We start from the raw sequence: 27,183 nt of genomic DNA, 5'->3' as shown, positions 1-27,183 counted from the left end.
TTAGGTCTGTTCCTCTTTTTTCAAAGCAATAGTTCAACTCATCTGGTGTATGGAATGATTGCTCGGAGTACAAGCCCATCTGGTATTTTCTGCTGATTTTGGCCTAATCTTCGTTGATTATTGGTCATTATTAAATTCTTTTAATTTGTTCTGTTTCACGGATGCTATAAGCAACAAGTCAACCATATTTCGAGTATGAAAAATGTACATCTGACCTATAGTTGTTAATGTCTGTGTCACATATGTTACAAAATAATAAGTGGCTCCTGGACCCTTAATAATCAAGCTTTTGTAGAATACTACTCACTTCCTACCTGTTCCAGTTCATTTTTTTTTTGTCAAAGTTTAATTGGGGAAAATGCAGTTTTGCATCTTTTGACATTTATAAGCTATCTGACATATAGCATGTGTCTACATCAAAGGAAGGATCTTTATGGTATTTTCAATACTTACAAACATCATCAGCAGTCAATCAACTCCGGCCAAAACCCATTGGTCTGAGGAAAGAAATGCAAACTTTATTACAGGATTTAAAAAAAAGACATCGTTCAAGTCTCTACTTGTACTTAACGCAGATGAGTCAAACTCCTAAATGATTGAAAAATATTTAAAAAAAATATTTTTACTTGAAATTATCATAGATGAGGGTCTGGTTTGGGGGGGGTTGTTATTCTGTTCACCCCTTTTTTCTCTAATATTTAAAAAATTAACCCCTTTTTTCTCTAATCTTCATTTTTTTGCCCGTTATTCTCTAATCTTCTTTTTTTAAGGGCATTATTCTTTAATCATTTAACCCCATCCAAACCCTCATAGATTCTCTAGTGTCTATAGCCAAACGTGAAAGACCAACAAGGGACGGTACCAGAAAATAAGTTTTTTTTAATCTTATGATAACTGCAGGCTTAACAAAGTATCAAAACTCATATTATAAAGACTGAGTTAAATGGTTGAAATTAGTTATTGCAAATAAGTATATATATGCCACAAAGAGGCTCAGGCAATGCTAATGTTTATAAAATTGACTGAAAGAAATTCTTTCAGTCAATTTTATAAACATTAGCATTGCCTGAGCCTCTTTGTGGCATATATATCGGAGAAATATCCTCTACCTATTTACTTATTCGATGAAAAATCCACATTAAGAATTTAAGGAGATGAAAATAAAAGATTTCAAGAATGAACAGTCGAGAAAGTGTGTGGGTGTAAAAAAAATGTGTCAGTTATTTTCCGGGAAAAGAACCGATTTTGTTCCAGTGCATTAGTCATTCGAAGGTGAAGGTCGATTTTTAGAGAGACGACAGCTTTTACTTTTCTGAAAAAAATGAACAAAAAGAACTGTGAATATAATACCTAAATCATGGCAAAGAAAAGAACAGTAGGAAAGATAACATGGGCTCCTCGGAAACATCACTTAAAAGAGAATGGGGCGGTAAATAACACGAATTATTTTAAGTTGTTTTGTCAGTTGTCACGCCATCTCGTATCATTTGACATAACATTTTGTCAGGTTTCTAGTCAGTACCTACACAACAATTAGTAACTTTGTCTCGTAGGAAATAATCCTATAGTGTTTGTTTGCTATTTTAACTTGCCCATGTTGTCAATAGGCTATGATACATTAAAATTTGTTGAAGCTAGTGATCATATTATTTTTATCCTTATCCTTATCTTGTACAGTAGATTCCTCATACGGAGCTCCATTTCTCCTGATAATTTCTCATGTAGTTCTTTGAAAATTAGTTTAGGTGCAGGATCAGTTATCAGGACTTGCTAGATATTATTTTTTTAAAGGTAGAATTGACCTGATCTGACCATAGGTCAAAACATAAACACCACCATTTATCTATTAATAGTACTTTGTTTCATCTTGTTCAGGGGTAGGCACTGGATTCAGTGCTTGTTAGATTTTCAAATGGCCCAGCTATATAAATCTAACAACCTTGCTCATCTGGAAACTGAAAAAGTGTTCTTAGGGGTAACACAAATGACCGAATAACACCGTTATTATCCGAAAAACACTTGTAATGACCAAATAACGCTTGAAATTTTCATATTAGCACATATTGGTGACTTTTAAACATTGAATATTAAATAATATTGTATTATAATTGTATTTGATAACTTAAAAGTGATTTACAGCAAGTGTAAAGCAAAATTATATCCGGGTGAAATTTGATCCAGTGGAAAAAATGTCACAGTAGTTGTTGTTATTTTTTTATTGGAGGAAAATATTTTGCTATGACATTTTTCCCTTTGCTTTGAAATTCCATCTTGGCAGTTAAACAATATATTGAATAGTTAATTAAAAAACCTTAATCCTTACAAATACTATGAAATGATAATAGTGTATTTGAATTTAAGCTAAATTGGTAAAAAAAAGTTTTAAAATGGGTAATAAGTTATCAGATTATCATTGAAAATAATATCCTTAAATATTCGAAAAAATACCATTCTTTTAAAAAGACTATCATCATGAAACATATAAAAGAAAACCAGAAGTAATTCAAATATCTTTTTAAATTGTGAAATAATATCATGATTAATTTAATATATATAAAATAAGCTAAGTGAAATGCAGGTTAAAGTGAGTTGTTTTCAGATCTCAGTACAAGTATAAAAAGTAAAGGTAGAAATGCAGTTGCATTACAAGTGTAAACAGTAAACAGTAATGGCAGAATCTGAGTATGACGATATCTTAAACTTTATAAATACACAAGAATACCGCGTTGGAGCAAGTGACAATTCAAAAAGAAAAGTAAGAAACAAAGTGAAGGATTTTATGATAAAAAATGGAAAACTTTTTAATGTCAAAGGATAAGGGAGTAGGGTCCAGCCATATGTCCCCATTCAAATGCATTTATCGTCCCAAAAAGAACCCTTCCCTGGATCCGCTACTGAATTTGCATAGCTGAAAGACGTGTCATCTGCAAAAAGTCTGCATTGAGAAAAAAGTGTTTCTGCAATACCATTTATGTAAATTATAAAAAGCAAGGGTCTGGGGACAGAGATGTAGTTGTTGATTATGTGGAAATCAGATGAATCATAGCATAACAATATATAAAAACAAAAACAATTTCAACAGCTGGATAGTATTTACCTGTGAAATATTATCTGTCTTATTAAATGATGTTTTGAATCATCTTTTTGTATAAATGAATATAATAAATAAGATTCAAGGAAAAATTTCACGATGAAATATTTTCAGGGATATATTAATATCTTTAAAATATAGATTACTCATAATTACCTCCCTTTGATTGATAAATTGTGCTTTGTTCTACCTTTCGTGAAACATTTATAATTATGGTCAGGTATATATTGATTGCAAGTAATTTACATTGTAGTCAATGGGACTCTATTTCACAAGGTTCTGTGAAATATGGAACAGAAAATATAAACTGGTACATACTATCAGCATAACTCAGAATGATTTTCACTCCTCTGGAAAAAATACCTCTGGAAAAAATCTACCTGAGAAATATCATATCTGGAAAAAAATTACTGTGACAAATTATCCCCTGGATAATATATCACAGAGGAAGAAATAAACCGTTACACAAGCAGGTAAGTTCTTAAAGATTGTTATAGATTTAGTGTCAATAAGTGTGTACATCTAACGTGTCACATGGTATATATGTGTTATCCTTGGTCGCCATGTTGGATGTAAACTCTATATTTATAACGATCTTTATGAACTTATCTGCTTATTATATATCATTTTGAAGTTATAAAAACCTTTATAATATACTATTATTGAATAATCAGTTTGAAAGTTCCTTATACATGTATGTGCTAATATTAAAATTTGAAGTGTTATTCCGTCATTACAAATGTTATTCAGATTATAACAGTGTTATTTGGTTATTCAAGGTACCGGTGTTCTTAGTGTGAATCCTGGTTTCCTAATGATCTTAATGTGTTTTTGTGCATTTATTTCTGCCTCATGAAATATGTTGACATAAAAATGATAAAATCACAATCTGTTGCTGTTACTGTTACTTAACATTTTCAGCTCCCAAATGGCCATGTAAGCTTTTCTCATCACTTGGCATTCGGCATCTTTTACAAAGTCTTCTCCTCTAGAACTTTTTGTCTTTTAAAAAATATTCTGTGAAGTAATGTACTTAATGTAAAAAAAAAACACCATAAAATAAAAAAAAGTCCCTACCTACCTATTCTAACTTTTTTTGAGATGTAACTGGAACCACACATACTTTTTTATTTGGCCTTCCCATGATTTTTGAATTACATGACAGGGGTGTGGAAATGCTATGCCCGACTCGTCCGACTCGTACATTTGAACAACCGGACAAGTAATTATTTTTGTCTTGGTTGCCCGTGGACAAGTAAAATAATATACAACATGTACAAGACAAAGTTCAAATCAAACAAAAACATAAAATTAATTTCAAAACGTATAAAGATGTTTAATTTATGTAAAAGAAACTAATCTTCAGCAAGTAAAAACATCAATGTTCATGACGATAAATATTACATGATACTGGAAATAGATCGATTACCAAAATAAATTAAAACAAGAATGTGTCCTAAGTACACGGATGCCCCGCTCGCACTATCATTTTCCATGTTCAATGGACCGTAAAATTGGGTAAAAAATTCAATTTGGCAGTAAAATTAGAAAGATCATACCATATGGAACATGTTTACTAAGTTTCAAGTTGTTTGGTCTTCAACTTCATCAAAAACTACCTTGACCAAAAACTTTAACCTGAAACTCCCACTTTCATTTTCTATGTTCAGTGGACCGTGAAATTGAGGTCAAAAGTCTAATTTGGCTTTAAAATTAGAAAGACCATATCATAAGCAACAAGTGTACTAAGTGTCAAGTTGATTGGACTTCAGCTTCATCAAAAACTACCTTGACCAAAAACTTTAACCTGAAACTCGCACTTTCATTTTCTATGTTCAGTGGACCGTGAAATTGGGGTCAAAAGTCTAATTTGGCTTTAAAATTAGAAAGATCATATCATAAGCAACAAGTGTACTAAGTTTCAAGTTGATTGGACTTCAGCTTCATCAAAAACTACCTTGACCAAAAACTTTAACCTGAAACGGGACGAACGAACGGACGAACGGAGGCACAGACCAGAAAACATAATGCCCCTCTACTATCGTAGGTGGGGCATAATAAGTATTCGAACCAGAGTCGCATAACATTGCATTGGCTTTGTCCATTGACCCTGGATCGTCGATTAAGTTTTATCCATCATTTACCGGTTGTGTCATTTCTTTAAATTGTGTATCGAGATTCAGATTGGCAAATCTGGGCAAACTAGACAAAAAGAATCATGAATCGAGTAGAAAACCTTAATGCAAACGGAGGACACAGCGTATTTAAAAAAAAAAAAACGGAAGCGAGAATCACTGTTCAAATTTAGTGTATTATGTACCTACTGGCTACAATTTTTATTCCAAAACTGCTGCAAAATTGTCCTTTACATGTCATTTCATTGGTTGGTTTGCTGTTAGGTTTCTGTCCCACTGATGTTAACCCATTTCCTACTTTCCTATTTTTTTACACATATAAACAAACGGATTTCATTCGTTTGTGATGCACAATAGTGCTAAGTAAGAATCATATATTAGCTAACAAGAAATACTTCAATATTTTTTGCGATCATCAGGGCAAGTAAATTTTTTTCCGGACAAGTAAAATTTTTAGTTTTACTTGCCCAGGGACAAGTGCTCACAACAAATATTTCCACACCCCTGCATGACATAACTAGTTTATATAATTTGTTCTATGGCATGTTTTATTATACACCTGAAATGATCTTCAGATGGATATTTGGAACACTGTTGCTGTGTACATGATGTAAAAACCAAAAAAACTTTATAAAAAATCATTTACAGTCGTAGACAGGCCAATTAGGAGGCGGTACCCGGTACTTTTACCCTCTTATGTTATTGATAGGTAATGCCTGAATGAAGGAATTTTTGATTAAGATGTTAATTAAATATATTGAAAAGTACCACCTACAATGAAGGAATATGTCAATCAACATAAAAGATGACGAAACCCCTACGGTCACATTACGTTGAGATAATGTTGAGAAAGGATAAGAATGTTTTGTTCAGTGTAGAATAGGCTCATCTAATCAAATATTTTTTTCCAGCTATCAATGTTTTCATACATTGGAATAATAAATAATGGTTCAAATGAAATACAATGTAGAAGTTTATCACCATTTTTACCATGATTTTTTTCTATTTTTTAACAGAACTCTGGTTTTGGTTCTCCAAGTGTCTACCATGCGCTGATAATCATATTTTTAGAATTTTTTGCCTGGGGATTGTTGACATCTCCTATCATTATGGTAAGTTAATAACTTATAGTTATGTTTTACTTTAAAAGAATTATATTTCCTACTCAATGGTACATGTAATAATAATACTGACAAAGATTTTTATGATATATGTACCAGCATGTAGTTGCCTGATTAGTTTCACCTCCTGATCACCAAAAATCATATTTTCTTGGAGGTTAAATAAAACTTGTTTTAATTTGTTACCACTGTGACACAAATGATAACTTAAAATTTGCTGTTTATATATTTTTGATGTGATATAGTAAATTTATTGTACATTATTAATGTAAGAAGTTGATATTGCTTTAATTACGGTTATATTGACAGGTATTAAATCAGACATTTCCTAACCACACATTCCTGTTGAATGGATTAATACAAGGTGTAAAGGTTGGTAAAAATTGTAATAACTTGAAATATATGTAGTAGTTTTAATGTATCTTGATGATTCCTTATTTTAAATTCCAGATGCTTGTTTGACTCACTATAACAAGTTACGTTTATAAATTTGTTATTTGGATGGAGAGTTGTCTCATTGGCACTCACACCACACAATCTATTAAACACTCATTTGGAAAAGAAAGGATACATGGTGTATGAAATCCATACAATACTAGTGATTGAATACAAAAACCAGAGTCGTCTTACTGACATTTAAAGGATTTATAGGTTTAATTGTTCATTGAAAAATTACATGTACAATTTCTTTTATATTACTAAGACACCTTGTCACACTTTGTGACAACTTTCACTTAGCACAACTGTGTATCCAGTTGGCTTAAGTGGGTAAATCAAATACTGGATAATAAATTTTGTCAATCTGCAAATTTAGAAATTATGTTAATGTGTCTTTGAAGGGAAGTAAATGAACCAATGAAAACTCGAAGATGATGATCTTTGTTTTATAACTAAATGTATCTATTGTTATGCTGACAATTGTTTCATGTTTATTGTTATTTAGATGGCATCATTTATAAATTGAATGTAACCATTAGTTAATCTTACAGAGCAGACATCTTGAAATTTGTTTGACATGTCAGATACACTTTGTTTGGTTATCACAAAAGTAACATGTAATTTATTGGATGTTCAGATTTACCACCTATTTTTACCTTAATAAAGGTTGTATGTATGCATGAAGGTCTGACAAGGCCTAAAATAAAATATTGTTTATTTCCCAATCCCAAACGACCCTCCAAAAACAGTGACTCATAATATTTTATTGTCAAAACTATGTCAAATATTATTTTATTCATTTCCGATTTTCAGGCTTGCAGGATCGACCAATATTGTTAAAACTTAATGGAAAAAATAAAATTATTTCCCTACCTACCATCCCACATCTGGCTTGGCAGTGTTGGGATTGGGGAAACCAACAATATATTAATTTAGGCCCAAACTAACTTGATATTTATATGGATATATGTAAAGGTCCAAACAGTATGCATTAAAAGTTTAATTAATATAATACAAGTTTGTTTAGATGTTTATTCAGTGATTGAAGTTAAAATTTTGGCATGTTAGCCCACAGCTTAAATTTTTGTAGCCATTATATATAGTTCTATACAAGAACAGCAGAAATTTTAGTAGCACACACCAAATTTTAAGGGTTGTTGGCAAGCCCTTGCTTATTTCAAACGGACTGAGTACTGCAATTTATGCTTATATTAAATATAAAACCTAAGGTGAAGATTTATGCATACTTCTTGTACATATGTTGAATGAATCTAATTGGTCTATTATTTTTATTTTCAGGGAATGTTGTCATTTTTAAGTGCTCCATTAATTGGTGCTTTATCTGACGTTTGGGGAAGGAAGATATTTCTTCTGTTAACAGTGACATTTACGTGTCTCCCTATACCACTGATCTCTATTAGTCCCATGTAAGTATCAATAAGTCAAAAAATTGCAATAAAAAGCATATGAAAAAAATTATTAGATAAGGGATTATTTGACCATCTTATATCAGGTGTGACTCAAAAAAATTAAAAAGTTGATCTCTTTTCTGGATATAAGATGAAAACACATGGACAGTTGAATTAATCTGTTTTTTTCTATTATCTACTTTTGATAACTCAAAACATCAGTTATATGAGACTTTTAACCTTTTAACCTAAGAAATATGACATCTTTTTTGTGTGTATAGCAAATGGTGAACATGTAGAAAGATGAGTAGTTATTAAATTAAATTAAAAAAAAAAGAAATTTAAAAGTAAAAAAAGCAATTTTGATGTTTTTTTGGGATACGATTGCTTTTAAGCAATCTGTAGACTTATACCAGTGGCTCAGGACAATGCCCTCACGTCAACTGTTTTATTCTAAACATTAAGGACCATCTCAGATTCTTATGATTGTCTTGGTTTAAAAGGTAAAAACAAACAAAGGAATTGAACTTAAACAACTTTCCTATAATGTTCTTTTCATAATCTTCATGTTTGATATTTTCCTTGACTTATATGCGTGTTTTTAACAACACGGAAAATCAGAATTAAGCAGTATTTATATTTAGTGTTTTTATAAATTTAGAAACACGTCAAAGGGAATTCCCCAGTTGTGATAAAAATGCGAGAGTTCTCTGAATTCTGATAAATCTATTTCTGTCATATAAGAACTGAAGTGGAGTTTTACTTATATGTAAAATTGAGAATGGAAATGGGGAATGTGCCAAAGAGACAACAACCCGACCATAGAAAAAAAAAAAAAAAAAAAAAAAACATCAACAACAGAATGTCACCAACAGGTCTTCAATGTAGCGAGAAATTCCCGCACCCGGAGGCGTCCTTCAGCTGGCCCCTAAACAAATATATACTAGTTCAGTGATAATGAACGCCATACTAATTTCCAAATTGTACACAAGAAACTAAAATTAAAATAATACAAGACTAACAAAGGCCAGAGGCTCCTGACTTGGGACAGGCGCAAAAATGCGGCAGGGTTAAACATGTTTGTGAGATCTCAACCCTCCCCCTATACCTCTAGCCAATGTAGAAAAGTAAACGCATAACAATACGCACATTAAAATTCAGTTCAAGAGTCACTGTTATTAAACTGATATTTGATATTGTACTTCCATAAAAAAAATAGAGAACCATTTAGGTTTAATATATGTTCTTACTACAGGTTTTGTTTAGGTAATTATGCGCATGCGTATAGTTCTCTTGACTTCAACCGGAAGTAACTTCCGTGAATTCTGAATCAAAACAAACATGTTGAGAAAAATTAACTCGTTCTGTCGATAAATGTCATATTATATTAAAAAACGATCGCAATTTAAACAAAGAATGTGTACGGAAAGGAGTCATGATCACTGACCCAAAGGAAATTAAATATTTAAAGAGTTAGGAATGGGGTTCCTCCTAGAATTAACATAGGGCAATAGATGATAAGATACGAAGTGAAATACTTCTCTCACTCTGAGTCTCAGTGACTGCTGTGGAAGGTGAACTTGGAATTGATAGATTAAAAATAAAACACAATAGGCCTAAGTACATTGTTCATACACTTTTACCGGGATTGGCTATTTTGTAACTTCAGATTATGTAAATTACATTTTACATGTGCAGTTGAATTAGTTGTGAAAATAATATTATCCAGCTTCATGTATACATGTGTCAATGAAAACAATGGCAATCGTATCCCTCAGAGCAATCTGCTCTTTGATTAAATAAATATGCTCAAAGTATTATTTCTGGATCTCTTTAAAAAATAATTTGGCAAGTTACACAACTAGAAAATTAAAATAAACTTCTTTAAAAACAGTCATGACCTTTTGCCGATTTAGTAATGCTATTTTGTTTTATGTTTTAGGTGGTATTTCACTATGTTGTCTTTGTCAGGCATATTCTCTGTAACATTTAGTGTTGTATTTGCATATGTAGCAGATATCACATCAGATGAGGAGAGAGGTCAAGCATACGGACTGGTAGGTCATAAAATACAATTAGGTCGAGAGAGGTCAAGCATACGGACTGGTAGGTCATAAAATACAATTAGGTCGAGAGAGGTCAAGCATACGGACTGGTAGGTCATAAAATACAATTAGGTCTTGAAGCGATTAAATAAAAATATTATTGAAAAGAACAATAATTTATGAATTTGTATATGCTAGTCAGCCAACTCCTTCAGTTTTAATTTTATATCCCTGAAACTTCTCAAAAAAAAAATTGTTCACTTATTGAAGCTGTTCACAAAAATGATTTGAGGATTTTCTCAAAGATTGAGGTTGAGTAACTTTTCAGCAATATTTTTTTTATATTATCCTTCTATAGAATGTGTATCTTGAAAAAATAATCTTTACAGACATTTGACTTCATGGATTTGCTGAAGTCTTCACACCATCCTAAGAAAATTAATTCTATGTTGAACTTTTAAATTTGGGGTTCACCTTTACCTATGAAATCCATGAAAAATGGTACTGTGGATTCATTTAAATTCGTGGGTACCAATTTTCGTGGATTAAGGAAAACTTGCCTGTTCATGGATATTTGGTTTTGTGGTTTTACGGAAGTCTGCATACAGGCCTATTGAAAATTCGTAATTTGTTGAACATTTAATTTCGTGGTTCATATGTACCCATGCAAGTCACGAAAAGTGGTATCCAACGAATAAAAATGAATCCACAGTATACCACAAATGATTATGAATCCACAGTAGTGATTTTTCATCAGAAGTTTAAAAAGATGTAACTGATTCTTTTAACCATCTTTAGTTTAGATGCGAATCCTTAAACCTTTACAGAAATTTACACACTTATTTAAATTGTACTCCTCCCTTTATAGAATTGTTGACAACCTCCCCCTTTTTCTCCCATTTTGGAGATTTTACATGTCAATTGAATAATCAAAAATTAATCTTTGAATGTTCTTTATCGCCTTTTCTCCATCATTAAGAAACATTTCATTTTATGCCAGCCAGCCATTTAAGTCTTTTGATCTGTTATGCAGGGGAGATCAGTCTATACATCATTTCCCTTAAATTTTAACACAGAGTATCTTTAATATTATATTAGTTTTCAATATACAAAAAAATAGAACTTAAGACTTGAGATAAAACTGTATTCAAATTATCTACATATATTCTCTTTTGCTTTTTAACATGTACAGATCTGAAATCAGTAGAGATTAATATAGCTATATTTAAACAAATATAAAAGGCAATTTAATGTAATTATCTGGCTTAATTCTTTGACAAATCTCCAGTGTCAGCTGTTTTTTTTTTGTCTGAGACCTAAGGGTATATTTATGAGATAATTAACAGGAAACTTGTCATTAAAAGTGTATTAAGTGACCAAGAAATTGAAGATAAAATCGACAGGCTTTAGCAATTAAATGTATCTTCTTATAATTTTGTTTAGAGCTAAGGAAACCTAAGACCAAATCATGCAAAAATGTTTTATCATTACCCTTGTAATCTTTACACTAGATGTTGTAATCAGACATTTTAAAAACTGTAGATGATAAAAAATTTCAAAATTCAGGTCAACATATTTCTTGGGATAAATCCTCTAATAATTACAAAGGTTGACAGGTCTGCCATTTATTTGATGGGAAATGTCTCCTTAAAATGTGACATTACAAAACTACTCTTTTTGCAGAACTTTTTTATTAGAAGTAAAACAACTGTATTACAGATACACTTTTATGCTCCGCCATAGCAGAGGGGTCATTAGGTTTTACCCTTGTCTGTCTGTATGTCCATCCTATGTTCATAATTGGTTTTTGTTCTCTAACATTAGTTTGCCTCAACTAAATGTTATGAAACTTATACACAATGTTTATTACAACAAAACTCAGATCAAGTTTGAATTTTGGTGGCATCACTTTTATCTTTCTAAAGTCAAACCCCTTTACAAGTGGAAAAATTGCTGATTTTTTTTAATTTTTATTCTGCTTCAACCAAATGTTATGAAACTTATATACACAATGCTTATTACCTCAAATCTCAGATAAAGTAGGAATTTGGGTAGCGTCACTTTTACCTTTCTTTGAGTTATGTCCCTTTATAACCTTATGTTGAAACATGTGTCCCATTAGACACATTCCCCATTTTTGTCGAGCCTGCAACTTTTGTTGCAGAAAGCTCGACATAGGGATAGTGATCTGGCGGCGGGGGAGGTGTTAGCTTACTTATTAAAAGCTTTATATTTTAGAAGGTGGAAGACCTGGATGCTTCATACTTTGTATATAGATGCCTTATGTTACGAAGTTTCTGTGAGTCACATGTCCAATGTCCTTGACCTCATTTTCATAGTTCAGTAACCACTTGAAAAAAAAGTTCAGATTTTTTGTAATGTTGAACTCTCTCTTATTATAAGTAATAGGATAACAATATTTGATATGTTTGTACCTTGAAAGGTCCTCATGTCTGTCAGACAGTTTTCACTTGACCTCGACCTCATTTCATGGATCAGTGAACAAGGTTAAGTTTTGGTGGTCAAGTCCATATCTCAGATACTACAAGCAATAGGGCTAGTATATTCGGTGTATGGAAGGACTGTAAGGTGTACATGTCCAACTGGCAGGTGTCATCTGACCTTGAACTCATTTTCATGGTTCAGTGGTTATAGTTAAATTTTTGTGTTTTGGTCTGTTTTTATCATACTATATGCAATAGGTCTACTATATTTGTTGTATGGAATGATTGTAAGGTGTACCTATCTAGCGGGCAGATGTCATGTGACCTTGACCTCATTTTCATGGTTCAGTGGTCAAAGTTAAGTTTTTGAGTTTTGGTCTTTTTATCTAATACTATATGCCATAGGTCATCTATATTTGGTGTATGAAAATATTTTATGATCTTTATGTCAGTCGTGCAGGTTTTATTTGACCGTGACCTCATTTTCACAGTTCATTGCACAGTGTTAAGTTTTTGTGTTTTGGTCTATTTTTCTTTAACTATAAGTAATAGGTCAACTATATATGTTGTATAGAAGCATTGTTAGCTGTACATGTCTGCCTGGCATGGTTCATCTGACCTTGACCTCATTTTCAAAGTTCATTGGTCTTTGTTTAGTTATCTTGGTTAATGTTACCTTATATTAATGTGACAGTTGTATTAAAGCTTAGCTTTATACTTAGGACTATCAACATAATATCAATGATTAGTATAGAAGGCGAGACATTTCAGCATGTGCACTCTTGTATTTATTTGCAAAGAAGTTAGTGTCATAAACAAGAAAATTTCTAAACTGAACTATGTCATGTGATTTGCATTACAGGTATCAGCTACATTTGCTGCCAGTTTAGTAACCAGTCCAGCATTAGGAGCTTACCTAGAGAATGCCTATAGTGATAATTTAGTTGTATGGCTAGCCACAGCTGTTGCTGTATTAGATGTATTGTTTATATTATTGTTTGTACCAGAATCTTTACCAGAGAAGATTAGACCAGTTAGTTATGGTTCTCAGATCTCATGGGAGCAGGCTGATCCATTTGGAGTAAGTCAAAATTTATAAAACAAATTGTATGATTAGATTTTGTGCAAATGGACCTTTTTAGGTTTTACTCAAGAAGTTGACATTTTAAACTTGTTCAATTATATCTCTGTCACAAGATCCTTATTAAGGAAAGATAAAAGAAATTATATGATTTAAAAATGTCACAGGTAATGAAAATTATTCCTTGTTGCTATACTACCTTTATAGACAATACATCTAACTGGCTAAACAAATTGTTAATAAGGCCAAATACATTATAAATTTGATTTTGAAGAAGTTGACAATGTATTACCATGATAGGAATACCTTTATGTATAAATGCATTCGTAAAGATACAAAATTATTCAATCATGGTGTATTTAACGTGTAAGCAATAAATCACAAAAATTCTATTAACTTTTATTTTTATTGACAATGCTAACAAAGATTTTACATTTTTACATGGATCAGAATGAAATAAAATTGTATGTTAGATTTGGAATCAAAAAAGGTTTTTTAAACTATTCTCTCTTTTTTGTTGACTTTTAAAGAATAATAATTTGTTTATTGCAGGCATTAAAGAGAATAGGTGCAGACAAGTTAATATTATTATTATGTTGTACAGTATTTTTATCATATTTACCAGAAGCAGGAGAATACTCATCATTTTTTGTTTATTTACGATTAGTAAGTATTAAATCATTTTCTTATTCATTAAATGATCTTATATATTTAGTAAAGTTGTCTAATGCTTTGTAAACAATTTTCCATAAAAAGTGATCCCAGGAAAGAATTGTTGAAGTTGCACATATTTCCATGACATTTGAAACAAATATTAAAGTCAAGAGTCCAAATGAACTACACAACAACACTTAAGTTCATGTAAAAACCAATTGTCTACAAGAATACAATAGACTAGAAACAAATAAATCAAACACCTATATAGCTGGAACAATTTTATTTACGAACATGGAGGTTAGCTGGTTTTATGATGACCTTGCTCTTTTAACCTGGACTACATACATATTGCAAAGGAGTAAAAACTGTTTGTATTTTTATTATACCCCCGCTTTAAAAAAGGGGGGTATACTGTTTTACGTCTGTCCTTCCGTCAGTCCGTCAGTCCCATGAATATTTTTTGTCGCATTTTTCTCAGGAACTACAATACAAGGATTTCTGAAATTTGGTTTCAGGGTTTATCTAAGTCAGCTATACCGTGTGATGCGTTTTCAGATTGATCACTTGACAACTTCCTGTTTACCGAACACTTGTATGATTTTACACTATTAATATTATCCACTTGCGGCAGGGGTATCATCAGTGAGCAGTAGCTCGCAGTTTCACTTGTTTATCTTGTGCAGGCAGCTTTGCAACATATATCAATTTCTACAATATGCTTGACTAAAAAATACAATTTTATTTTCAATCTTCATCTTAATTAAATTTGATACATTGAAGTTTGTAAATAAAGGTCTATCAATTCATACTATCCACAACATGAAATACAAACTATGCTTCAGATACTTCAAATGTTTTTTGATTTGTATACGGTGGAAAGAATCGCACACAATTTAATCTTAATTTTGGGAAAGAACAGGAAGTAATGGAGCATATTCAGGAAAAAATAAGATTCTTGTTTTAGTATCGATTTTGCATCTTCTTTAATAAATCTCTAATGTCAACACTATAATTATATCTTGATTATCATTTTCAATGTTCATTAATAGTGTAAATTGAAGTTAAAAATAATCCTAGTCTGTTTATGATGCGAGCAACTAAAAAAAAAAAACTGAAGGGAAATAGCAACCAAATAAACAAAATCTTTTGTTGAAAATTTCATTCTAATGTAATTAGTTTGTAACGATAATTTTCATTGGACATTGACAAATATTTTGAGGGTTTAGATTCCACGTTCTACCAGTCCATAACTAAGAAAGCCAACATTTTGACTTCTGATTTTTTTGGGGTATGTAATTTCTCAAAAAATAAACAAGATAGTCACATTTTGAGCCTCAAAATCTTCTTAATGTCTATATTGAAACCATTTTGAAGCGTACGAAAAGTAAAAATATGTTTAGAATTCATGTTTGACATCCAGAGCATACATATGACGTCACATTGTTTAGATGCTAAAGACGATGCAACAGTTTCACAGACTTTTTCATTTATGCCATTTTTAAGCCAAAAAATTTATTAAATGACATTTATTTTAATATGTTGCATTAGAATGGAGATACCTGTATTGTATTTTACGCTTGGCCATTGTAAAACTTGATTTTACTGTCGCAAATATCTGTTTACCTATCTCCGCTCTGCGTCTCTAGGTAAACTCAATTTGCCACAGTAAAATCTATGTTTTACGAAGGCCAAGCTTAAAATACAATACAGTTATCTCCTAATTCAGTAGCCTCCCTTTGTACTAAAAATATGCTTTAAAAGAATGAATAAAAATTGAACAAAAAATGGGTCCAAATTATAACAAATATAACAAAAACATAATTTAAGGTAAAATGATAGCTTTTTAATAAGTTTTCTTCATTAAACAGTGTGTGTTTAGTAATCGGATATCTCTTTGTTTGTCCTTTAGCAACTCCCATGCATAATTTGGATGATTTTAATGGCTTTTTGACAGGATTTTCTATCCTCAATACTATTGTGCCTTTAGTTATTATTTTTTTATTTCAAGAAACTGACCTTTTTATAATTATCTTCTACAGTTGTCTGTTCCATTTGCAACCAGACTTTTTTTTTTCTTTTTCGGGTAAAGAAATGCAATCAAAACCCTATGTTACTGACTTGATATCTATACCTTCTAAGGATCATCACTACTTTTTATACGACCGCAAAATTTGAAAAATTTTTCGTCGTATATTGCTATCACGTTGGCGTCGTCGTCGTCGTCGTCCGAATACTTTTAGTTTTCGCACTCTAACTTTAGTAAAAGTGAATGGAAATCTATGAAATTTTAACACAAGGTTTATGACCACAAAAGGAAGGTTGGTATTGATTTTGGGAGTTTTGGTCCCAACATTTTAGGAATTAGGGGCCAAAAAGGGCCCAAATAAGCATTTTCTTGGTTTTCGCACTATAACTTTAGTTTAAGTTAATAGAAATCTATGAAATTTTGACACAAGGTTTATGACCACAAAAGAACGGTTGGGATTGATTTTGGGAGTTTTGGTTTCAACAGTTTAGGAATTAGGGGCCAAAAAAGGGCCCAAATAAGCATTATTCTTGGTTTTCGCACAATAACTTTAGTTTAAGTAAATAGAAATCTATGAAATTTAAACACAAGGTTTATGACCATAAAAGGAAGGTTGGTATTGATTTTGGGAGTTTTGGTCCCAACAGAATAAGGGGCCCAAAGGGTCCAAAATTAAACTTTGTTTGATTTCATCAAAATTGAATAATTGGGGTTCTTTGATATGCCAAATCTAACTGTCATGACTGTGTATGTAGATTCTTAACTTTTGGTCCCGTTTTCAAATTGGTCTACATTAAGGTCCAAAGGGTCCAAAATTAAACTTAGTTTGATTTTGACAAAAAATGAATCAGTTAGGTTCTTTGATATGCTGAATCTAATAATGTACTTAGATTCTTGATTATTGGCCCAGTTTTCAAGTCGGTCCAAATCGGGGTCCAAAATTAAACTTTGTTTGATTTCATCAAAAATTGAATAAATGGGGTTCTTTGATATACCAAATCTAACTGTGTATGTAGATTCTTCATTTTTGGTCCTGTTTTCAAATTGGTCTACACTAAAGTCCAAAGGGTCCCAAATTAAACTTAGTCTGATTTTAACAAAAATTGAAATCTTGGGGTTCTTTGATATGCTGAATCCAAAAATGTACTTAGATTGTTTATTATGAGCCCAGTTTTCAAGTTGGTCCAAATCAGGATCTAAAATTATTATATTAAGTATTGTGCAATAGCAAGTCTTTTCAATTGCACAGTATTGCGCAATGGCAAGAAATATCTAATTGCACAATATTGTGAAATAGCAATTTTTTTTTAATTAGAGTTATCTTTCTTTGTCCAGAATAGTAAGCAAGAAATATCTAATTGCAAAATATTGTGCAATAGCAAGATTTTTTTTTAATTGGAGTTATCTTTCTTTGTCCAGAATCAACTTAAATCTTTGTTACATACAATATACAATGTATATTCACTTTTTACTACCAACTGATAAATTAAAATAATCTTTACCATTCAGTGATAACAAGCAGTTTTTTTACATCTTAATATTTTATGATGTATTTAAATGAGTAGTTATTGTTGCAAACTCCATTAGAAATTTTAATTGAGATTAGTTTTGGAATAAGGGAAAGGGGGATGTGATTAAAAAAATTGGGTTCAATTTTTCTCATTTGAAATTTCATAAATAAAAAAGAAAATTTCTTCAAACATTTTTTTGAGAGGATTAATATTCATCAGCATAATGAATTGCTCAAAGGCAAAAAAAAACTTTTAAGTTCATTAGACCACATTCATTCTGTGTCAGAAACCTATGCTGTGTCAACTATTTAATTTTAGATTTAAAAAGTTTGAAAAAGAAATCTTTAATTGATTTGTAAAATCTTGACATTTGTTTTGTGTAAAAAAAACAAACATGTAATGTCAAAAATTTGATCACAATCCAAATTCAGAGCTGTATCACGCTTGAATGTTTTGTCCATACTTGCCCCAACTGTTCAGGGTTCGACCTCTGCGGTCGTATAAAGCTGCGCCCTGCGGAGCACCTGGTTATAGTATAATGCATTGATCAAAACATTTGATAAATCCTATTTATGAACATTTCCAGGAGTTTACCAATGAAATATATGATCAGTAATTCATGTTACAAATTGATGGTATATTTGTCACAAACATTACATAATTTGTGCAAGGTGCAGGAATCTAATATCTAATCTAAGAGTATCAATACTTTTATTGTTAAAATCATCTTTAAGATTGGAGTTATCTTCCTTTGTCCATGATTGTAGTTGAATCAACTGCAACATATGCTTTATACAATGCATTATTTAATTTTTCTTCCCACTGTTAAATTTAAGCAATCTATACCATTCAGTGCTTTCAAGCACTTTAATTGATATCCAGTATCTACCAATCATTATATATTTACTTATTGAAGGAAAGCCCATCACATGAACTATAAGATTCTACCTGATGATTAATAATTGTATTAACAGATTTCTGTAGTTGTAACTAGGCGTTTGATGTTTCCTGAATTTGTGCACCCCTAAAGTCTTAATAACTTATGATTCATTGTTATATGTAATATCTCTATGTAATGGTAGAATATATTTTTTTCTTCATTTTTCAGGTAATGAATTTTTCTGCAGAAGAAGTTGCATCATACATTGCTTTAGTTGGCGTTTTATCTGTTATTGCTCAAGTAAGCTATATTGTTATTAATTAATTCATATTTTACTACCTTTATTTTATGAACGGTTTATTACGGGTCAGGTTGCTAAATGCTCAGTGGTAAATATTTTGTAGTTAAACGATAAATTAAAGATTTAAGATTGGGAGTTGAATAACCATATTAATCTAATAAAAAAGATTTATTTTTAAGAATATGTTTCTATTCTGGATAGGTCAAGTAAGTCTGATCAGTTTGGCATTGATGAGTAAATTGACATTTTTGCATGATCAATAAAACAAATTTCAAGAAGTTTTAAATTTATTAAATGATGGATAGATAAATCAGTTAAAATATTGATGTAAATTGAATGTCAAACAATTTTAATGGCTTCTTTTGATAAAAATGGAAATAAAGAGATTACATATTAGATTCCTAGACAGTTTTATGTTTCATTTCATTGTTGATAAATTTGAGCTGACAGTTTCACTTTTCTTTCAGACATTAATATTGACATTTTTAATGAGATATTTAGGCCATAAAGCTTCTATCATGTTTGGTTTGGTGTTTGAAATATCACAGTTAATCTGTTATGGTTTTGGCTCACAAACATGGTAAGTGTTATTAATCTTCTTATTGGTTGAACAAAATAATATTGAGGTTCAGATGTAAAAGAAAAATTTGATTATATAAGAAATATATTAGTTTTCTATAAATAAGGAAATATTGTGTAAAAAATTAGACAGAAAAAAATAAATAATTCTGTACATGTAACAAGATATACAAAGATGTGGTATGAGTGCCAATGAGACAACTCTCCATCCAATTGGTGTTGAAATCTAATTGATTCAATTTTTCATATTTCTGTGTTAACAGTTTATTTTTAATCAGACAGTAGTATGACCTAATTATGATCAGCAGTATATTTTTATTTATGTCGTGGATAAAATGTATCAAGATAATCGAGCATTTCTGTCATGTTATAGTACAAAAAACAGGAGCATATCACAATTGAAATTATATCTACTAAAACAATATAACCAAAGCAACCTGAAAAAAAATCAAGTTTAAATCTTGATTTATTTTATGTTTCTACTTTAAATCTTTTAATTGCATTGCAGTTATATGACGTTTTTAAGATGATCTATAGTCCTCTTGCATAATATTTCAACCTTTAATCCTCTTGTGTAATATTGCATGTATTAATACATCATCTTAATGACATATTATTGTATAATCAATTTCTTATCTCAATAAAATGATTTATTTGTAGGATAATCTGGATGGCTGGTTGTATTGCTGCTATGTCCAGTGTAACTTATCCGGCCATCAGTGCGTTTGCATCAGAACATGCTGCTCCTGACCAACAGGGTAAGATAATCAGAAAAGTTACCACCATATGGTGTGTCTGATAGAGTTGGAAGTCGACCAAACTTGACACCTTATTTGCCCTTAGAGCTCATTATACAAATCAAAGAAATAGATATTATGTAAGAAATGATTGAATATGGCATGTTAAAAGTCTTATCTATGACAGACTGTCGGAATGCTTTTTGTCTTAATGTATTACAGATATAGCTAAAAGTTTATCTGTAAAATCCAATCATTTCTTATTTTTTTCTCAAATTCTGAGACAGTAAGAAAGGTTTATGGTACACTTGGGAGAGAAGTAATCTGAAACATATATTGTAGTCTTGTTATCAAATTATTAAGACCAAGTTTTCAGTCAAGTTTATGTTATGTCTGAACAGATATCATGTTTTATTGACATTAAGTTTTTACATGAAAAATGTGTATTTTCTGTTTATTAGAAGTGCATTTGTAGTTCATTTGGTAAAACAATAATATAAAGTTTAACCTCATGGCTAAACAAGTTCAATAGATATGGGTGTGAAATGTATTAAAAAACACTAGTGGCTTTTCCTAAAATGATACATTGTACACAGGGAATGTACTATTGATTATAGATATACCACCCAAAGAAGCATTTCTAGAGACGTGCATACATTTTAAACATGTTCATCATATTATTTCACACCAAATCATAGAGGCACATTCAACTTCCCTTCCCTTCATCTGATGTTTGTATCTATATGCCTAAACTTAAACTTGTGTTTCTTGAGAAAAAAAAAGGTTACATCAAAATGAAAACTTTTACGCAAGTAAAATAGTTCAAAAAGACGTATTGAAAAAGAAAGCAAACAAAAGAAATTTTTTCCCATAGTGTGAAAAATGAGAAATTTGCTGTGACAGATTATTTTTTAAGGTGCATTCAATCCCCGCTGCATACACTGAAAGGGTTGCAAAGGAAATTTCATAGTAGTAGTACCTAATGATATTGGGCACATTCTATTCTGATTTATTTTATCCCAATGATCTTTTGGGTTTCCCATATCAAAATATGGACTTCAGTTTGCTTATATGGGTTTCCAATTTGAAAGTTTGGACTTTGCCATATCTGTACAGTTGGTTAGGATGGAGTTATGAATTCATAGCTTCTCTTGGGTTCTTTTACGGTAAGTATGCAAGAACTGTTGACATCATTTTTGGTGAAATTGTCCTGTTTAAATGACTTTTTCAGTGCATATCCACCAAAAATATCCTTATACTTTAAATTTATCTAGGAAATCATTGTTCTAAATATTTCATGATAATAATTATTATTTTCCATGCTTTAGTATGACTTTTTTAACAGATGATATGAATATAAGTTTTCACAGAAGAGTTGACTACAGTAATATTGACCAGATGTATTGATTTGTTTGTAGGTGCAGCACAAGGACTTATAACTGGAATTAGAGGGTTATGTAATGGACTTGGTCCAGCAGTGTTTGGATGTATTTTCTATTTGTTTGGAGTAGATTTAAATGAAGAGAATGGCACTAAATCAGCAAATACATCTCATGTTCATGATGCTTTTAGGGTAAGTCAAACTTTTATCTTTATCTGTACTTAATTTTAGTTCAAATGAATTTTATAAGTATATTGTATATGAACTATTCTTATGATTGAAATGACTGTTGTTGGTGTTTATCAAAGACCATTGATAAACTGTTCAAGGGAAATTGTAATTTCCTGCCAGTCTATAATTTTTGTAAAACTGGGTCAAAGGGAGATAACAATAATAACATTTGTAATAAAAGAATATCAAAGGGTCTAGATGGTATAATTTGAGGACTAAACAATTGTAAAACTCAAGTTGATATGTCTATACAACTATGTACCTAGTTTGAATTTTTATGACATCAAGGATTCTAGAATTTTCTAGGGTTGGGGGAAAAACTTTATTTCAAAAGTGGATATGGAAATCTTCTTGAAAAAAGATTACTGCACATGTACAACACTACATTTATACGTCAGATCTCAAATATTTTTTTACTTTGTATGGTTTCAAAAGAGATACAGCTCAATGAAATTCTAATCTTTAGTAGTATAGATATATACAGCATGGGTTTTTCATATGCATGAATATTTATATGGTTTAGAATCAACTTTCAGAACAGAAGATTTTTTAATCTGATAGTGTTATTTTTTTACAGTGACTTGACTGATAGTGTTGCTATCCAACAATTGCAATTCATTCAAAATTTTGACCAAATTGCAATTTGTTTTATTAAACCAAATTGTTCAACTGGTCAGAAATTTGAACAAATTGTTCAGTCAAAATGTGAAAGTGCAAGGTGATAAAATAAATCATACTTACAATCCTATTAGACTTTAACTCCACTGTGTTGATGTTATTTTTAAATTAGTTTATCAATCTGTATAGTTATATATAGCTATTACCATACTAAAGGTGAACTGTTTTATTTGTAATTGCTATAAAAATGTCCAAACTAAGCTTTTATATAGTTTTTCTTTCAAAATGTATTCTATATTCATAAGAATCACACAGTATATGAATAAAAACATCATATTCAGTAAAATAATTTGTAAAATTGCAATATATTTGTAGGAAGGGGAGATAATCTTTTTTGGTTTCAAAAAGTCTTTATTCAAAAGAATAGTATTTTAGGTTATTTCCCAAAGGAAACTTATCAATAGCATATTGTTATTTCACATATAGTTTACTGAATATATGATGTATTATTTTAAATGATATATGATTCTTATAAATATAAAATCCTTTTCGAAAGAAAAACTATATAAAAGCTTAGTTTGGACATTTTTATAGCAATTCAAAATAAAATAGTTGACCTTTAGTATGGTAATGGCTATAATATAACATATATGATATAATATAATTATACCAATTGCAACTCATTCAAAATTTTGACCAAATTGCAATTTGTTTTATTAATCCAAATTGTTCAGCTGGTCAAAAATTTGAACAAATTGTTCAGTCAAAATGTGAAAGTGCAAGGTGATAAAATAAAATATACTTACAATCCTATAAGCCTTTAACTCCACTGTATTGATATATTATATCATATATGTTATATTATAGCCATTACCATACTAAAGGTCAACTATTTTATTTTGAATTGCTATAAAAATGTCCAAACTAAGCTTTTATATAGTTTTTCTTTCGAAAAGGATTTTATATTTATAAGAATCATATATCATTTAAAATAATACATCATATATTCAGTAAACTATATGTGAAATAACAATATGCTATTGATAAGTTTCCTTGGGAAAATAACCTAAAATACTATTCTTTTGAATAAAGACTTTTTGAAACCAAAAAAGATTATCTCCCCTTCCTACAAATATATTGCAATTTTACAAATTATTTTACTGAATATGATGTTTTTATTCATATACTGTGTGATTCTTATGAATATAGAATACATTTTGAAAGAAAAACTATATAAAAGCTTAGTTTGGACATTTTTATAGCAATTATAAATAAAACAGTTCACCTTTAGTATGGTAATAGCTATATATACCTATACAGATTGATAAACTAATTTAAAAATAACATCAACACAGTGGAGTTAAAGTCTTATAGGATTGTAAGTATGATTTATTTTATCACCTTGCACTTTCACATTTTGACTGAACAATTTGTTCAAATTTCTGACCAGTTGAACAATTTGGTTTAATAAAACAAATTGCAATTTGGTCAAAATTTTGAATGAATTGCAATTGTTGGATAGCAACACTATCAGTCAAGTCACTGTAATTGATATCTAGATAACTGGGGGAGATGTTTTTTAAACTCCCATGTAATCTCCTGTATGTTCCAACTTTTCAGTTATCTTTTACTATAGTATATTATAGTTATTTTTATGCCCCACCTACGATAGTAGAGGGGCATTATGTTTTCTGGTCTGTGGCTCCGTTCGTCCGTCCGTCTGTGGTTCCGTTCGTCCGTCCAGGTTAAAGTTTTTGGTCAAGGTAGTTTTTGATGAAGCTGAAGTCCAATCAACTTGAAACTTAGTACACTTGTTGCTTATGAGATGATCTTTCTAATTTTTAAGCCAAATTAGACTTTTGACCCCAATTTCACGGTCCACTGAACAAAGAAAATGAAAGTGGGAGTTTCAGGTTAAAGTTTTTGGTCAAGGTAGTTTTTGATGAAGCTGAAGTCCAATCAACTTGAAACTTAGTACACTTGTTGCGTATGATATGATCTTTCTAATTTTAATGCCAAATTAGATAATTACCCAATTTCACGGTCCATGGAACATGGAAAAGGATAGTGCGAGTGGGGCATCCGTGTACTTTGGACACATTCTTGTTTGTTACTAATTTATAATATATTCTTTTAAATAGTTAATACTGTATATTTAAAATCATATTTTGCTAGAGTAACATATTGAACTATTGTTTTTTGTAGGAGATGGTTCCAGGACCCCCATTTGCCTTTGGTGCAATATTAGTTATAATGGCCTTTCTTGTGGCCATTTTTATTCCAGAAAATCCACATTCATCATCCATTGCAGGCAGGAAAAAATCTGCAAAACTAAATGAGTCTTTCAACAATGGTACAGGTAAGGGGACAATATGTTTGCTTTAGAAAAGAAGAAAATGATAAACTCTGGAGTTGTTGGAATACCTTTTATAAGTGTATGTAAGGACAAACATTTAAAGCCTGGTGATCCTCCATTTAATTTGAAGGAATAGTTTGAATTTATATTTTTTTAGTTAATAGATAAAAGTTTCTCAAAAATAAAAAATCAGATTTGAAATTTTGATATCATTGTTTGTATGTAGCGTTTCCTGATATCACAATAAAATTATATCCCTATTGTATTCATTGCTCAACAATCATCACAATAAAATAATATCCCTATTGTATTTATTGCTCAACAATCATCACAATAAAATAATATCCCTATTGTATTCATTGCTCAACAATCATCACAATAAAATAATATCCCTATTGTATTTATTGCTCAACAATCATCACAATAAAATAATATCCCTATTGTATTCATTGCTCAACAATCATCACAATAAAATAATATCCCTATTGTATTTATTGCTCAACAATCATCACAATAAAATAATATCCCTATTGTATTCATTGCTCAACAATCATCACAATAAAATAATATCCCAATTGTATGCATTGCTCAACAATCCAAATAGTATATACATACACAAAATTTTTTTTTATAGTATGTCAGAACACTTTTCCTTTAAATACCTTCAAATGGTCAATACTATTATTTAAAACTTTTCTGTTGAATGAGGAAGTAAGGAATTTAGGACAGGCAAATATAGAATGTGAAGGGATAAATTTGTTTGTGAAGGCTCAACCTTCCCCATAATCTGGGACATGTGTAACAACACAACATAAGAAAACAAACTGTTGAAATCAGTTGGAAATTACTTGACTGATATGAGGCAACAGAAAAACAAATGACCTAAACACACAAGGTACTGACCTATGAATACTCACAATTAGTGAAAACTAGGTCATAGCCAACAACAACTATTAAACAATCATGTTTTCAGGACTAAAGTATCAACCAGTACACATCCAACAGATTTAGTATAAAGATATAAGCCTATGATGAATGCTTAAATTGTGTTTTTCAGGTGATGTCAAGATAGAAGCTGAACCCCTATTACTAAATGACAATAATTTATAGCAGTGACCCAAATCCTTGTGTGCGATCAAGTGGAATATATGTTGTGATGCTTCAGTGAACTTCCATATGAATCATCCTTGACATTAGTGATTTAAGTAGCAAGAAGCTGCTTCTGTTCATCCTTACATTGTTCAATATAAAGAAATCAATGATCACTTCATTATAATGATGTTTTTTTGTAAATTTGTTGATTTTATGACAATCATACCAGCTATAGCTCTCATTGTTTGTAATGTGTGAACTGAATGCTTTAAAAATATTACACAGAAAAAGATGATGTGTAAAAAAAGTGATAAGTCTTCACACATAAAGCTTTACTGGACAAAAGTAAAGGTTGCATTGTTAAATGCTTTAAATGATAGACTGTTGCTTAACTGCATAGTGATACAAGCATTATAAACATGACAAATTATATTGAAAGCTTCTTATCATTAATGCTTGATTTAAACATTTCATAATATCAACTAGTATGTTTTTTTTTAATGGAAAACTTTTCTGTTGTTGATTAAGATATTTTTTATAAAATATTGTAATTAAAAATCAAAATGACCTTAACATTTGCTGATATTTGTTCATTTTTAGTCTCATTTGACTATGGACAGGTACACATGATTTTCATTAGCACCTGTTATACCTGGCTTGATTGTGATATGTATATCAGATGTATCGTCTTGTTCTGTGTTCATCTTTCTACCTCTTAGGGAAATATATAAATGAAGGATTACATGAAAATCTCTTGTTTTCTTTACAGTAGAAACTTAATTCATTAAAAATAGCAACTTTATTTTGATTCAGTAATTGAAAAACATATCTTTCACTCAGTTTCATTGGTGAAGGTTTAATTGTATTTCAAAACTCTAATGCCTTTCATAACAAGTTCTCTTTAAAAAATCATTAAGATAATAACCAATATAGAAGAAACAGACTGGTTGAAAAAAGAAAACAGTTCTATTTTAATCAGAGTGTCATCAGGTTTTAAGTGCATATTATTCCTTTTGAAAACATTGGTTTATGTATCTGAGAATACGCATA

At 30.5% G+C, this 27,183-nt stretch overlaps 1 protein-coding gene across 1 annotated transcript; it reads left to right on the top strand.

The window, feature by feature from the left end:
* The first annotated feature begins 1,246 nt into the window (after positions 1–1,246).
* LOC143054329 (hippocampus abundant transcript 1 protein-like) lies at positions 1,247–26,706 on the top strand. Its single transcript, XM_076227311.1, has 13 exons — positions 1,247–1,429; positions 6,243–6,338; positions 6,657–6,719; positions 8,085–8,212; positions 10,137–10,251; positions 13,546–13,764; positions 14,317–14,430; positions 19,067–19,138; positions 19,607–19,719; positions 20,379–20,476; positions 21,874–22,028; positions 24,891–25,044; positions 26,099–26,706. The coding sequence occupies exons 1-13, from the start codon at positions 1,358–1,360 to the stop codon at positions 26,149–26,151; spliced, it is 1,452 nt and encodes a 483-aa protein (XP_076083426.1). The 5' UTR covers positions 1,247–1,357; the 3' UTR covers positions 26,152–26,706.
* The last annotated feature ends 477 nt before the right edge of the window (positions 26,707–27,183 follow it).

This window comes from Mytilus galloprovincialis, chromosome 1 (genome assembly GCF_965363235.1).
Source record: "Mytilus galloprovincialis chromosome 1, xbMytGall1.hap1.1, whole genome shotgun sequence".
Lineage (NCBI taxonomy): Eukaryota > Metazoa > Mollusca > Bivalvia > Mytilida > Mytilidae > Mytilus > Mytilus galloprovincialis.
The sequence above is the reverse complement of the archived record's forward strand: the minus strand, read 5'-3'. Positions and strand labels throughout refer to the sequence as shown.

Excerpts from the sequence above, each read along its gene's own strand:
- LOC143054329 (XM_076227311.1), top strand. The coding sequence starts at position 1,358 with ATGGCAAAGAAAAGAACAGTAGGAAAGATAACATGGGCTCCTCGGAAA. Across the intron at positions 19,139-19,606 it reads TTTTATCTGTTATTGCTCAA|ACATTAATATTGACATTTTT; the intron begins GTAAGCTATATT and ends CTTTTCTTTCAG. Across the intron at positions 20,477-21,873 it reads TGCTGCTCCTGACCAACAGG|GTGCAGCACAAGGACTTATA; the intron begins GTAAGATAATCA and ends ATTTGTTTGTAG.